Source organism: Octopus sinensis, linkage group LG2, assembly GCF_006345805.1.
Source record: "Octopus sinensis linkage group LG2, ASM634580v1, whole genome shotgun sequence".
In the NCBI taxonomy this organism is placed as follows: domain Eukaryota; kingdom Metazoa; phylum Mollusca; class Cephalopoda; order Octopoda; family Octopodidae; genus Octopus; species Octopus sinensis.
Genome location: NC_042998.1, coordinates 126253051 through 126268747, shown reverse-complemented (window position 1 = coordinate 126268747; position 15697 = coordinate 126253051). Strand labels below are relative to the sequence as shown.

The following is a 15697-nucleotide window of genomic DNA, read 5'->3' as shown; positions in this document are numbered from 1 at the left end:
TTTTTTACATATTTTACTCCATGTATTAGATCTTAAAGGCAGTTTTTTTGTCTTTTTTAGTGGACTGTATCATGCCTTATGACATTGTTATAATTTATTGAATAAGAAAATAGCAAAATGTTTAAGGACATCATTCTGAATATTTATGGTTTAATTTCTTTGTGGATTTAAGATCAAACTCTGCTACAGCTGACATAAACTCCCTTCTTTTTTTTTTACCTAATTGATGATGATAAATTAAGTATGTGTATAGAAAAAGAATCACACCCATTTTTAACTTTAGAAATTCACTTTTAAAGCAAAAGCTTTTGATTTTCCTACTATCAAAACCTTCTGAGCAATATTTGATTTTATGCCTGAAGCATTGATACTAAGTATAAGCAAAACAGAGTCCAGTAGAAGTAGAAAATTAATTTAGTCACTATTTTGCTATTTTTAATTGAAAATATTGTATACATTTCTTACATTTCTTCTGCTTATTTAGCATTGTGATAACTTCCATGACTTCCATGAAGTGTTAAAACAAAGAAACACAAATGCGCACACATTTATATCCATATACACATTTATTAGTACAACTAACTTTTTCAGTTTCCATCTACCAAATCTGCTTTGGTTGGCCCAGGGCTATAGGAGAAGGCACCTGTCTAAAGTGCCATGCAGTGGAACTGAACCCAAAACCAAGTGATTAGGAAGCAAACTTCTTAATCATAAGAGCTATGCCTGCACCTATATATATATATATAAATATATATATAAATATATATATATATATATATATATATATATATATATATAATATAAATTAGAGATAAAACCACTATTATGCAACTCAAACAATGATAGACATAAACCAAAACATAAATAACAAATAAAAAATATTTTTATGAAACAAATAACTAGATCACAAAAAATATAAAAATGAATAATCAATATATAATAAGTAAAAGACTACGTATGTTTCATGGCTATAATGAAATTCGAATTACAATTAAATTTAATTGAAATGAATTCAATTTAAAATTATAGTCAATCTTCAGGTTAACAATAATAGTTAAATAAATAAGCAAACAGAGTTAAACAATATTTATTAAAAAAATAAATAAAATAATGTTTTTTCTTATAGAAGAAATACCATTAACTAAATTTGAAACTTAAAACATTAATATCAGTTCCCTACAATACATTTATTATGTTAAATATTTAAGGTAAAAAAATAGAGTAGATAGATAGAAAAATGTATTTATCTGTGAAGATATAATTTAGCTTACAAAACATTAATAAACTATAGAATATCTTTAACCTGGTTATACTCTAATATTTAATTACTAAACTATTTAACAAAACAATCACTATTAATATTTTTAGATTTTAGTTCGCATATAATAATTATAAAATAATAAATACATAAAAATAAGTATCTAAATTACAATCAACAAATATAGTAATTAAAAATCTATATTTTTTCTATCAATAAGCATATAAACATATACCAATAAATAAATTATTCCATTATTACTTACATAAATATGTTTGTGCACATAAATCTTTAGAAAATATTTATGAAATACAAATTAAGAATTGAAAAATTCCTGATTAAAAGGGGATCTGTAGGATGAAAATTTTGAAAAAGTTTGGGAACCAAGGATATAGAATAGCTTCATGAAATCCAGGTGACTGTGTAAAGGCACCGAGAAGGCCCCAGGTGAAGTGGAAGACCCATTTGTCACGGCTTCTTTTGACATTTGAACAGGCCGTATGCCCAAGGAGAATTGAAAGATTCAGTTTCGAATCTGAACCAGGGTGAGACTACGACTATAGATTTAGGTTTACTTGTCCTGTATGTGTGTATTATATAAGAGAAAAGCATGTAATAATTGAAAGAAAAATGAATTTCATATACGAATTTCTGTTTGTTCTTCAAGTTGCAAACCAGCAACTTTTAGTATTTGGCCCTGAGTTTTATTAATGCTCATGGCAAAAGAAAGTGGGATAAGAAACTGTAATGGCTTAACTTTGACTGAGACATTAGATGGTATAACTGGTATGTGATGAATGAAGACAGTGTCACCTTTACCACAACCAGTGAGAATATTTACTTCAATGCAGTTCCTCATAAGTTTGTGCACAATTAATGTTGTACCATTGCATAATTTTTGTTGAGACAAATTAGACAATGGCATATAGATATGGAAAAAGCATAATAGCTTCCCTTGAACAACTTACTTTCATTTTGGTTGACAAATGAATGAACAAACACACAAATGGAAAGAATCTCTTTTTGAATCTCTCTTTTATATATATATATAGATAATAATAATAGTAGATAAGATACATATACATAATAGCTTCCCTTGAACCATTTACTTTCGTTTTGGTGGACAAACAAATGAACAAACACACAAATGGACTGAATCTCTCCTTTCTATATATATATATATATAGAGAGAGGGGGGGGGGATTAGACATAAAAAACGTAAATATATACACACATACACATAAAAATAATAATATGCATATAATATTAGGTATAAAAATGCCTATGTTAATCTCTTTTTCATTTATATAGTCATACTATATTTAAAGTGTTAATGCTTTTGTGTGGTGATAACAGTTACATTGTCAAATTTAGTCATTTAAGAAACACAGAAAGCATTCCGTTCACATTTGTTTTTTAATAACATTGCTTCTTATGAAGTATCTAGCTTTAAGAAACTATACAATTAAGATATAAGTGAGAGTTACCATAACTATGTTTATATGTTACTAATGAGCCCTTCATGAGGTAATTATTTCAGCTTCAATACACAATCTCAGATGATATGAGTTGCCAAACAAGTACACTTCTCTATCAGATGTAAATTCATTGAAACGCTGCAGATTTTTTTTTTTTTGTATATGTATTCAACCCATAGCTGTGAAATACTTGTGTCTTTGATTTGAAAGAATATTACTGCCTGATGTTGTGTGATATCTCATTCTACTTGACCAATATCTTTCAAAGACCATGCTTCAGACGATTGCTTTTGTAATGATTTGGTTGTCACATTCTGTCTGGTGTTTGTTTATTGAGAACAGCATTTGTTGTTTAATTAATATGGCTTCAACAATATTTGTGGGTTGTTTCTGCAATTCCATGTCTGTGTGTGAACACGCACACATGTATACATGTACATACATAATTATATTAAAGTAAGACATAGTCTTGGTAAAGCACTGATCTGGATTGAATTCTTCATTGTAGCTATATCAGTTTACTAAAGCTTCTAATTTTCTTTCTAAACTTATAATACTGGTCACATCTTTACCATTCCCTCTTTGATCATCCATTCATAGATACATTTGATCTCAAGCATTAACCAACTCATTGTATTTATCAGATTAGTGTATTGCTATATAGAACCTGTTGATAAAAATATGTACTTATTTCTGTTAGTAATTAATATGTGTCTATTTGTATATTAGCACATTACTATCCAATCTATGGCACATTAAACTATATGTAGCCTATATACAATTACTTCTACTACTATTTACAGTGTTCTCCATATTTTGATTTTTAGACATTAGTGAAGATGTTGACAGGTAAAATAATCTATTTATTCTCTGTATATAGCACTAATATTCTTTCTAACTTTCTCACTGCCTCTCTACAGTTTTCTAATATACTTCTTATCTAACATATATATGACTAATATTAGCCCTTTTTTTACTAAAAAAGTTTAGTCTTTAAATTACTAACTGCACTTGGTAACATAAATATCAAAAAAGTTTGCAGTGGTTACAGTTCACTTTGAATCTCTGTGGTTTAGAGTTGGCACTGCTCGGTAGTGACATCTGCTACAGCTGCAAACTGGCTTTTATATATATGTATACACGATGAGTTTCTTATATATATATATATATATATATATATATAATATATATATATATATATAACAAAGTGGAGTTGTGGGGTACCGCACGAGTGGAATTATATATGAAAGAAGGTTTTGAAAATGCAATTTAAAAGATGTTTATTTACTTTACCGGTTTCACTCTTTGGAAAAAGATTGTCGAGAGTAACATGTAGAAGTTTGGTTGCGTTAATTATTGGTTGTTTCAAATTGCTACATTACATATATACAGTCTTTGGTAACAGGGACATGTTAAGGACATAAAAAAGTTCAACAAGTTCCTTAAAATATTGGGCTCAAAAGATTACTACATAAATAATCGTTCTCAAGGACATGCTTAAGATAGTTTCCAGAAGGAATTGATATTGGTATTGTATCTGTATATTCAAACATGCACAGAATATTGGTTGACACAGAGTACTATAGTCCATATAAATATACATTCTTTGGTGACAAGAGTATGTTGAGAATATAAAAAAGTTTAACAAGCTCATTGAAATAATGGGCACAAAAGATTACAACAAATATATTATACATCTCAAGATAATTTCCAGAAGGAATTATTAAAAAAGTTCAGTATACACGTACAGAATATTATGAGTTCAAAAAGATTTACATAATAATAGTGGTGAAGCTAAAACTGACCTGTCCGGACTATTATAATGTAAATCTTTTTGAACTCATAATATTCTGTACGTGTATACTGAACTTTTTTAATAATTCCTCCTGGAAATTATCTTGAGATGTATAATATATTTGTTGTAATCTTTTGTGCCCATTATTTCAATGAGCTTGTTAAACTTTTTTATATTCTCAACATACTCTTGTCACCAAAGAATGTATATTTATATGGATTATAGTACTCTGTGTCAACCAATATTCTGTGCATGTTTGAATATACAGATACAATACCAATATCAATTCCTTCTGGAAACTATCTTAAGCATGTCCTTGAGAACGATTATTTATGTAGTAATCTTTTGAGCCCAATATTTTAAGGAACTTGTTGAACTTTTTTATGTCCTTAACATGTCCCTGTTACCAAAGACTGTATATATGTAATGTAGCAATTTGCAACAACCAATAATTAATGCAACCAAACTTCTACATGTTACTTTTGACAATCTTTTTCCAAAGAGTGAAACCGGTAAAGTAAATAAACATCTTTTGAATTGCATTTTCAAACCTTCTTTCGTGTATATATATATATATATATATATATTATCATTATCATAATTTTAATGTTAGCTTTTCCATGTTTGCATGGGCCAAATGAAATTTGTGATGCAACTTTTCTACAACTGGGTACTCTTCATGTTGCCAACTGCCAACCCTCACCTGTATCCAAGCAAGATAATATTTCCTCTAGTTCTTCAAACATGACCACATATGTTATCACATGGCCACATGTGTTATCACAAAAGATTATAACAATTAGTGTATGACATCAAGACAAGGAGACATAAACATATACACACTCTCCCCACTCTCTTTCTCTCTCTATCTCTCTCTCAGGCACAGACACCCTAACGATACACAAACACACATATAATATATGTATATGTCAGGAACATGCCGTCTAGGTAGGTAGTGCCTACCCTGAATAAAATAGATTGATATTAATATTTTCCTTTTATGGCAAAATATGCACTTAATTCAATAAAATTATGAAGGCTACTCTGATTATAATACATAAAATGCAAAATATTGTATTGTTTTGTAGATTAGGCAGGCATAAGTTGCCCCTGCCTTTCAATCTCAGTATTAAAGCTACACATAGAACTGCTGTAGTACACTTGCTGCATACACTCCTACAACAATGTTTTCTTTACGTGCTATAAAGGCAGAAGTAAATCTGTCTACGACACAGTTGTGCACCTGCATTTTGCTTATTTGTTTTACTACATAAACGTCACCAACTGCTTACCCTGATTAATTACTGATGGCACATGCCTGGTATATGTATATATGAAGGACTTCTTTAGTTTTTGTCTACAAAATTTACTCTCAAGGTTTGGATCATCTCAGAGCTATAGTAGAAGACAATTGTCTAAGGAAATTTATTTTGGGGCCAAGTCCACTTCTTAAATACACGGTTATGCCATATCATCCAGTCATGTTGCTTGTCCGGATTCATGTGACTCTCTGTCACCATCCAATTCTATTATTCATTGGAATTTTAATCTGGAGCTTGAGTTATAATGAATCTTTCATTTGCTGATTATACAACCATGGATGTCACCCCTATAGATGTGTTGCAGTTACTCACTTGATAGAGCTTGGCAATCCTAACCATTGATCTTCTGGGATTTCTCCATTCAGCATTGATGTAAGAAGTACTGTTGGCTTAGTTGGGCCTTTGGATGTATAGAGAGAAAGATCTTGACATGTGTGCCAATTCAAAGACAGAGTTACCATTCATTCAAAAAGTGTCTTTTATTTACTATCTTTCACAAAAACATGTCTAGCCACTTAGCTGTTTGTTGATTGAAGGACCAGGGAAAATATTTTTTGATGGGAAACAGGTGGGGCTTACTGGCAGAGAGAGCAGTTAGTAATAGAAAAAACTACCTCAATAAGTCTCTGACCTATGTTAATATGGAGAAGTGGATGTTATAACAGTGATGACGACATATATATGCGTGTGTGTGTGTGTGTGTGATACATTAAACAGCTGAACTGTATCTGATGAGTTGGATGTTTGCATCAAGCTCCAATGTTTCAATTTTGATATGGTTTCTATGGTTGGATACATTTTCTGACAACAGTCACTTTATAGAGTGTATTGGGTGCATGTTTTGTGTCATGAGTCTTTTCCCTTGCAAACTGAAGAGTTTTCATCTCAACCTTGCTTGTCTCTATTCAGTTTACCAACCATTTTACAAAGTGTACTGGGTGCCTTTTTCATGGCACCAGCACTGGTGAGATCACCTTGTAACTTGCAAACTAAACAGCTCCCACAACTAAAAGAAAAATAGAAGAGAGTATGTGATGATTTTAGGTGAGTTGATGAGTGAGGGTGAAGTATGATGAGAGGAAAAGATTTATTGTTGTGAGATGATAGTGGAGAGAGTAACAGAGTAGTAAGACTGGTGAAGTGGCTAATGTTTGCGGTGAATAAGGATAGAAGGTGTGGAAGGAAGGGAACAAGAAAGAGATAAGGGTGATGAAGAGACAAAATGGCTCTGGGAGAAGGTCATTGAAGGAAAGAGATGTGTGGTAGGGTCATGGGGCTGGGCCATAGAGAGAATGATGAGAGGGCTTCAGGTGGAACAGAAGTTGTGAGGAAAGGACTGTGAAAGAGAAAGAGAGAGTTAGAAAGCAGTGGGTGAGCACAATGAGAGAAAGAGGGGCTAGCAGGTACCATAATGCTTGTGAGGAGACATATAAATAGATATGTGTGTAGATGCAGGCATGGCTGTGTGGTTAAAAAGTTTATTTCTTCCTAGTCACATGATTTCGAGTTAAGTCCCACAGCATGGGACCTTGAGCAAGTGGCTTCTACTCTTCTAGACCAACTAAAGCTTTGTGAATGGATTGTGTGTATGAATGTGTGTGTTTGTATGAGTGAGCTTGTATTTCCCTTGCATTCACTGGCTTTTTAAAAAATAAAGGTAGCTTTCTGACAGTGACATTTGTTTGCAGTCCATAGTATTTTTTTTATTGAAGTAGCCTGGTGAAGACCCTCTGGTATAAAAGCCTGCAGCTGAAATAGTTATGATCAGTTTGCTCTCACTTGTCACAGGATATTTTACAATGGATACTTCTTGTACAAGCATGTAACTGTAATCCAAAAATGTAAAGACTTTATCGCTTTAATTTTTCATTTTGCTTCTTTCTTAGATGATAAGCTGGTCTTAAGAGCCAACTCGAAACACATGGGTGCATGACAGTGAACAGTGATTGACTGAACTGTAACTAACAAGATGGCCATTATCTCACTAGGTGAATTAATTGTCATGTGTGTGAGTGCATTGGTATGCATGTACGCGTGTTTGTGTTGTGTGTGTGTTTACACATACATGCATATATCTGTAGGCATGGTTCTGAATCCTGTTGTTTTAGGTTCACTTCCAAAGTATGGAATTTATTACTGGTGTCTTCCATTGGGTTGACCTGTACCTTATGAGTGAAATTTGGTTGATGGAATATGGAAGAAGCCTATTATAAATATATATTTTGAGGGCCCTTTAGTCTTGATGAAGGTGTAAGAACCTCTCTAATGCTGATGCCACTAAAAATGCGCCCAATACACTTTGTGTAAAGTGATTGGTGTTAGGAAGGACATGAAGCCAAAGAAACCAAATAAAAACTGAAACTTCCATGCAAGATGTAGTCTCCTGACCTGTCTAAGAAAGCAGAAATGATCCATCGAAATTATATCAGTATGGAAATCAGATGTAAAATGACAACAACAATTATATATATATATATATATATATATATATATATATATGTCTGTGTACATGTATGTGGTTTTTCTTTCCTTTTGTCTTTATGTGAGTGTGCTAATTGCAAACAAAAGTCTCCATCGTACAACAGTGTAATTTGTTTCCAATCCTCTGCAAAAGCTTTTTCAGTTATAATAGAGCTGCTAATTGCTTGAAGAGAGTAACTATAGACAACTGCTTTTAAATCTTCAGTTTCTTTGCCCAGATTATATATTCACTTTTATACCAATGATAATTGGTGCACTTGGTTTTGTTGTTAAATGCTTGAATAACAATCTAGAAAAGCTAGGGTTTTCAGAAAAAGAAGCCAACTAGCTAATATGCACATTACAAATTCAATCTGTAAGTGGAACAGTAAAAATATGCAAAACTTTTCTCAAAATTAAAATGCAACATAGCTTTTGTTATAACATTCCAATGATGGAGTTTTGTATCTTTGTTAGAAATCAGTTCCTTCTTTACAGGAAGATTCCAAATGATTAAAAATAGAAAACATATATACATACCTATCTATATAAATACATATATATATATATATCTAATCTTTTCAGATTATGACTGTTTTTTAAAGGATTCTAAAATTGATGAAGATCCAGAAATAAGGAATGAGAGTCTTTCGAATTATGAAGAAAGAGATGAACCTGAAAAAGTTCTAGAAGCAAATGTGTCTGATCCTACAGAGATGAAACTTTGGCAGTTGGTTGAGACAGCTACATCAAAAGTGTCACACAGGCAGAATACTCAAGTGAACAAATCTCAAGATGGTTGTGGCACTGAAGCCAGTCATCCATCTGCTGTTCATCAATCTGAATCACATGAATCTCAAGATAACACTGTCCAACCAGACTTGTTAGAGAGGCACAACTTGTCTTCACAACCTAAACATGCATTACCAACATCTTCGAGTTTATTTCAGGACGGAACCAATTCTCACAATATCAATGTTCAAGTCTAGCTAGTCTTAGCACTTTGATAGTTTTCGGTTACTCTAAAGTTAATAACTTATTTTTTAAGCAAAAATAAGAAATTCTCCTTAAAACACTTTCGTAGAAAATTTTCAAGTTAAATTTTTATTTAATATTTTAAAACTATTTTTTTTTAACCATTATCCCATGCTAATATGGGTGAGGTAGGATATTGTTATGTATTGTTATTGATATTGTGGGGGATTTTAGTGGGGTGGAGATTGGCAAATTTACAATTTAATCACAAACTACTTAACCATGACATAAAAAGAGGTACCAATTTTCAAAGCCACCTGAACAAATTATTAATATACAAATTGCTCAATCTTTCAGTAATAATATAGGAGGATTTTCATTAATTATTCCTTCATTATTTCTAATAATCAGTTTTAATCTTCTAGGATTAGTTCCCTATGTATTTAGACATTTAGCTATACCATTCTTACCAAGATAGTGTGAGGTGCCACAAATACAATAAATTTGAACTTTTGAACATGTGATTTATTGTATATAATACTTTAACATCACTGCTACTCTCTCTATGATAATGAGGAAAAACAAAATCTGCAACTTTCAGTATAGTTATTTCATCAAAATATTTGTTGGGGGAGTTGTAATTATAGTGCCTAACTTTTACTTCTTTTTGCTGTAATTTACCTTCCTTTCAACTTCAGATCATCGTAAATATTGAATATATTCCTATAAGCAGAATGCATTATTATTATGAAGGCTTAACAGTATATCTTCCAGTTCTTTACTTTATTTCTTATCAGTATTTCTTGCAGCTCTTTACAGTATTTCTTTCATCTCTGAGCTGAAATGCTGCCAAGGCCAACTTTGCTTTTCATCTTTTTAGAGTTGAAAAATAAGTACTAATTGAGCATTGGGACTGATGTAATCAACTTCCCCAACCCCTTAAAAATTACTGGCCTTGTGCTAAAATTAGAAAGAATCATTAAGAAGGTAGAAACTGTTAAGTACCAGTATTTAGTTCTGAGTTCAAATCCCAGTAAGTGGACTTTGCATTTTATCCCTAACAAGCCATGAACTTGTATCAATTTAACTGGCTATACACTTTGACATATGACTTTGTGTCACTGTAAGAAATTATGTGTGTTTGAAATGGAATCATGTGTATCTTATAAATTTCAGCTGGTAGAGTCTTTACTTCTCAGGACAGGCTTTACTTAAAAACCTCTAAATTCAAGAATATTCTAACTATAAATAACACTTGAAACAAACTTCTATTGATGCTGTGTAACTAATGAGTACTTCATCAATTATGTTAGAAGTATTTTCAACATTAAGTTTGGGGTATACATTGAGTACTGAAGTAAGCAAGCCAGTTTTGATTCCTGAGCAAAGTCACTTCATTTCACTCGCATGATTATTACTTTTGAAAAAGTCATTACCTCACAATAAATCCTTCTTGTTACAATCTTATCGCTTTGGGTCTCAGTAAAGAAATTTCTCTTATATTCATGAAGTGGCTGGTACTGTAAAACTGATTCCAACTTTGGTTCTGGATCTCTATGCAACTACTATTTCATTCAACTTATAATTGCCAACAAGCTTGCATTTGTATGCAATGTTCAGGTTTAATAAATTAATATATTGAGTTTGTGATATATGTATTATTGCCAAGGTTTAGAGTATTTTTACATGGGGAGGGAGGGGAGATAAGATTTGGTTGTTATTCTATTTTTTTCTTGTTTTAATATACATTTTTAGATGAGGAAAAAAAGGACTTTATCAAAAGTAACATTTTAACTTGAAACCTGTTGTATTATTTTTCATTTTTTTTTGTTACATACTATTCTTGTTACCTTTTTTATACAAATCTTGCTAAATAAGCAATAAAATGTGATTATATACTTCAATCTTAACTTTTCTTGAAAACCTCTTGTTTATATCAAATATAGAAGTTCTATTTAGAATGGATAAACCTCACTTTACTCCCCATATTAGCAATTATCTAGGAGGACAGATAGCTATCTAACTTAACAATTTGCAAAAATTGTCTTCTTCATGCCAATTGAACCTATCAGAAGTAGCAGTCAGATCTCCCTTAAATTACAACCTATCTTCAAAAAAGGATACATTGAATAAGAGGGTTCTAAATATTAATTTCCAGAGTCTCTGAATCATGAAGCTTACATTCTTTTGTCAAATTAGTGCCCCATAACTTTCATCTTTTAGCATTAAAACTAGCCATATCTGGTTCAAATATTCTATACGTTTTATGATCAAACTGACCAGATCTGCCTTCTCACATTGACCTAACAATGTCATTCCAAAAATAAGCAATCACGTCATTGAAATCTCGAAGCTATGATATAATGCATGATTAATTTAAAACAATGTGAATGAATGAGGATTATATTTGACAGTGTAATCTGAATGCCAGAGTTAAATTACTTCTTAACAGTGCTTTTGCTCAGACATCTGTCAATTATTTAAAGCCCTCATTTGAATTTATATCTGTCTATAATCTTGTTACACGCACAAAAAAAAAATCCTTTCCTTTGGAACTTAAATATTGGAGAGGTCTGGAAGAGCTGAATCAGTAAAGAACTTGATTAAATGACTTTGAGTTTTTTTTTTTCTGATCTTCTTTTCAGTTATCAGAGTCAACATTGTCAGTAGAATCTATCCAACACATCTCTAGACTTTGCCACAATTTGAGAAGTCAGTATTAGAGGTATCAATGAAAGATCTTGCAGAAGTACTAGTACATATGTGAAATACATCAACATCATCATTTAATGCCTGTCTTCCATACTGGTATAGCTCAACAGCAGTTGATGAGGTGGAGGATTATGTCATGCTCCAATGTCTGTTTTGACATGGTTTCTATGGCTGGAATCCCTTCTCATTGCCAACTACTTCGCAGAGTGAACTGCACATTTTCTTTTATGGCACCAACACTAGTGAGGTTATCACATAACTTGCAAGACTAAGATCCACCTCAACTGAGTGGAACTAAAACAGAGAAGGAGGCAACTTTATGCTAGAAGAAAAGTTAAACAATGAAGGCAGGAGCTCAGAAAGGTTTCATGCTCTAGAAGAGATGCATGGCTACCTTGCATTCAATTAAATTTTATTTTTATAGTATTATATGCATAAACTCCTTGGCATATAGGATGTTGAGTAAATTTAGATTTACTTGACATTCTATCCAGGAGCAAGATTTGTTACTGTTGACATTTAGACCAGGTATGGGCTGGTTTTTTTTGTTTTTCTTTTGAGAAGCAGGCTGCATCAGGTGGACTATGCTACTTAACAAATTAAAGGTAATTTTTTGTTTGGCATGGCATTCAGAAAGTACTATGGGCCACAGTTTGCCCACGACTGATTTAGACCCTGTCATCAAAAGTACTTATAACTATCTACTGTGTTCTGTCTCTTCAAGAAAAAATGGCAGGCATGATAAGAGAAATTTCATTGTTATTTCTTGCAATTCAATTGATCACGTAGAGATTCTTCATTGGTTTGCTTCGCCACATACAAAAATGGAAAACAGTTTTTACCCGAGGCTGTAAATATTTTTAGCCAGAGACATCAATAAATGTATTATTTATTACCATATTTCCCACACCTACATATGATAAAAGAAATGTAAGCTGTATTTGTTTGACATTTCTCTTCAGTAACAAAATTTACAATGAATAGAATATGTTGAATATAATCTGTTGGATTTGTAATATAAATTTTTATGAAAGGTAAATACAAGAAAACTGAGAAACCAGCTGGACTTACAAAAAAATAATTATGTGTGCAAGAGCAACAGCTGTATCTCATATGGATATGTAATATAAAGAGATGAGAGGTGTTAGGTATAATATTACGAGTACTATCAGCAGCAAGGTAGAAGCCAGCATTGGTAACAAACCATTAACTGTGACCACTGACATAAATCACCAATGAGCAGATGAAATGAATTGCAGACAGACAAGTTACAATTCACAAGCTTGTTGCACAATTAGATTGTGGTCATCATGCATTACAGATAGTGGAAGACTTAAGGTATTGGAAAGTGAATTCCTCAGAAGCTGACATCCATTTTGAAGGAGAGCATCTAATTTATTGGAAGCATTTGAAACCAATACCTTTTTTCTCTAGTGATGATGATGGTGACAAGGGATGAAACATGGGTGTACCTTTGATCCAGAAATGAAGATTCAATCCATGGGGAATGACAAATATATCTTCTGTGACAGTTTAGTCTCAGACAAGATGAAAGGAGCTGTGAAGAAGTGTATACAACACAACACACTTGCATTTTTTTTCAAAGAGGATTCAAGAGTTGGACTCAAAAATAGTACTATGGAAACTGTGTTGAGTAATACCTTTGCATAGAGGAAGTGTTACTCTACTAACATGTGCAATTAGAAAGACTTATGTTGATTAATAACACAGTTATGCTCATTTTTACAATACTTTTAGTTTAAACCTCATACCTTAACTGCTAAAAATCACAGGTTAAGATGAGCCCCAACACTAAGTACCAGGCACTTAGAATGTATTGAAAGAGCTTGCCTAAACAAGGTAAAGGATACACATATTTCTATAATTAGCCAATACATTCAGTAGTAAATTAAAAAAACTAAGCCATGCTGTATATACATACCTGTAGTATTATTCAACTATTTCTAGTAATGTAGTAGTGTCTAGAGAACTGTAAGCTGCCATAACTGCCTGTCTCTTCAAATAGCAGAAATCTAAGGAAGCTGTCATTACCTTGACTCACTTTAAAGTCACACTTGATAAAACATACAAGGAGGCACTAGAATCAAAAACTGAAGAATTTGAAGACTTCCATAATGAAAATAAGCATGTTGCTGCCCAGGCAGCTTTTGAAGACAATTTCTCTAATGATGAACATAGCAAGGAAAAACACTGATCAGCATTGAGAGGTCTGGTTGAGTATTTTCAAACTGCTTCTTGGTAAAACAGCTACATAACTCCAATCTTGATGACAACTCTTTCTTCACCTATAAAGTACCAGACTGCTTGCTTATTGAGCCTGGCGCATTTACCATAGAAGAGCTTTAAAAAATGCCTAGACAAGACATCAATTCCAGATAATATCCTAGCCACCATCTGGAAGAGTGAACTCTTCTACATCTGTTGGACTTGAGATGAGACCAATAAAGGAAACAAAACGTTTTCAATCTTCAATTATTCCACTTCCAAAAAGTGATCTTCACTTGCCTCTACAGAGAAATTAAACTCTCACCTTTAGCTTTATAAATCTTGAATGATACTTTAGTTCTTTTTCTTTTGTTATTGTAGTGGATTCCATCCTAAGGTAATATCTTGACCCCCATCTAGCAGAAGTGATCGAGACATCAGCAGAACCATATCTCAGTGACTCTGACTATGCTGATGTAGCTCAAAGTGTGTGACACACAAGACATCTCTTGAGAATGCTTTAGTCAGTCGGTTTCTCAATGTTGACTGAGTATATGATTGGAAATAAGGATAAGAACCACCTGCAAAATTTCATAACAACACATGACACAATGACTTGAAGTACCTTGGGTTGGTGACAGTAAGAAAGACTTCCTGATATGCAATGAACAAGCTTCAAAATCATTTCAAAATCAACAAGCCTGGCCTTCTCCTCTATGGAGACAAAACCTGGGCATCAAGAGTTTCAAGATCACATAGATACCAGGCTTCTGATAAGGGTTCAATACATCGCATGGGATTTGCATAAGACCAAAAAGGAAATTTATGGACACATTCTATACTGAACAACAGGCCATATTATATATCATTTTGGAGACTTTTCCACCCTAACAGAGGACGAAGACCACTCAGTTGCTTTAATGTTATTAGCAGAGACAAACATGGAATTGAAACCTACCAAAGCTAATGGGGGACAAAGATTTCTGGCACAGTGTTGTTAAACATCTTAGTGGCAACCACAGAGCAGAGACCTCATTTGTAGCATTAGAAAAGGTAATGAGGAGATAGTACATTTGTGGACCAGAATATTGGAGACCAAAATTGTACCAGTCAGTTGAATGGTCTTTCTCTAGAGTGTACGCATGTGCATAGTAGCACCATTCCAGATGCCATATACTATATACACTGGTCTTAGATCACCTGTAAACTCCATACTTTCCTCCAGATTAACGCATTAACCCTTTCGTTACTATATTTCTGCCCAAAATACACCCCTTATATGTTTCAATTAATTTCTAACACAATCATAAATTTAGTCTGGTTTCATTAAACAACTATAACTTTTTTATTTATCAATATATTAATCTGATTTTTGGAAGATAATTTAATGAAATGTTCTCAACCAATTCTATACTATAATTTTTGTCACAAAGTGACTCTAATTGCAGGTAGATACAGGTAAATTCAACAA

At 32.5% G+C, this 15697-nt stretch overlaps 1 protein-coding gene across 3 annotated transcripts in view; it reads left to right on the top strand.

Annotated features, from left to right (window-relative positions):
- The window catches only part of LOC115229201 (coiled-coil domain-containing protein 149), a 49631-nt gene extending 37812 nt beyond the window's left edge, over positions 1 to 11819 (top strand). For 2 of the 3 annotated variants that reach the window (XM_036499214.1, XM_029799598.2), the window contains one exon: positions 8899 to 11819. In XM_036499214.1, coding sequence (XP_036355107.1) covers positions 8899 to 9302 — 404 coding nt within the window. In that variant the 3' untranslated portion in view covers positions 9303 to 11819. Of the gene's footprint in view, positions 1 to 3563; positions 3586 to 8898 lie in introns of all 3 variants that reach the window. The other variant, XM_036499220.1, reaches the window with a different exon arrangement.
- The last annotated feature ends 3878 nt before the right edge of the window (positions 11820 to 15697 follow it).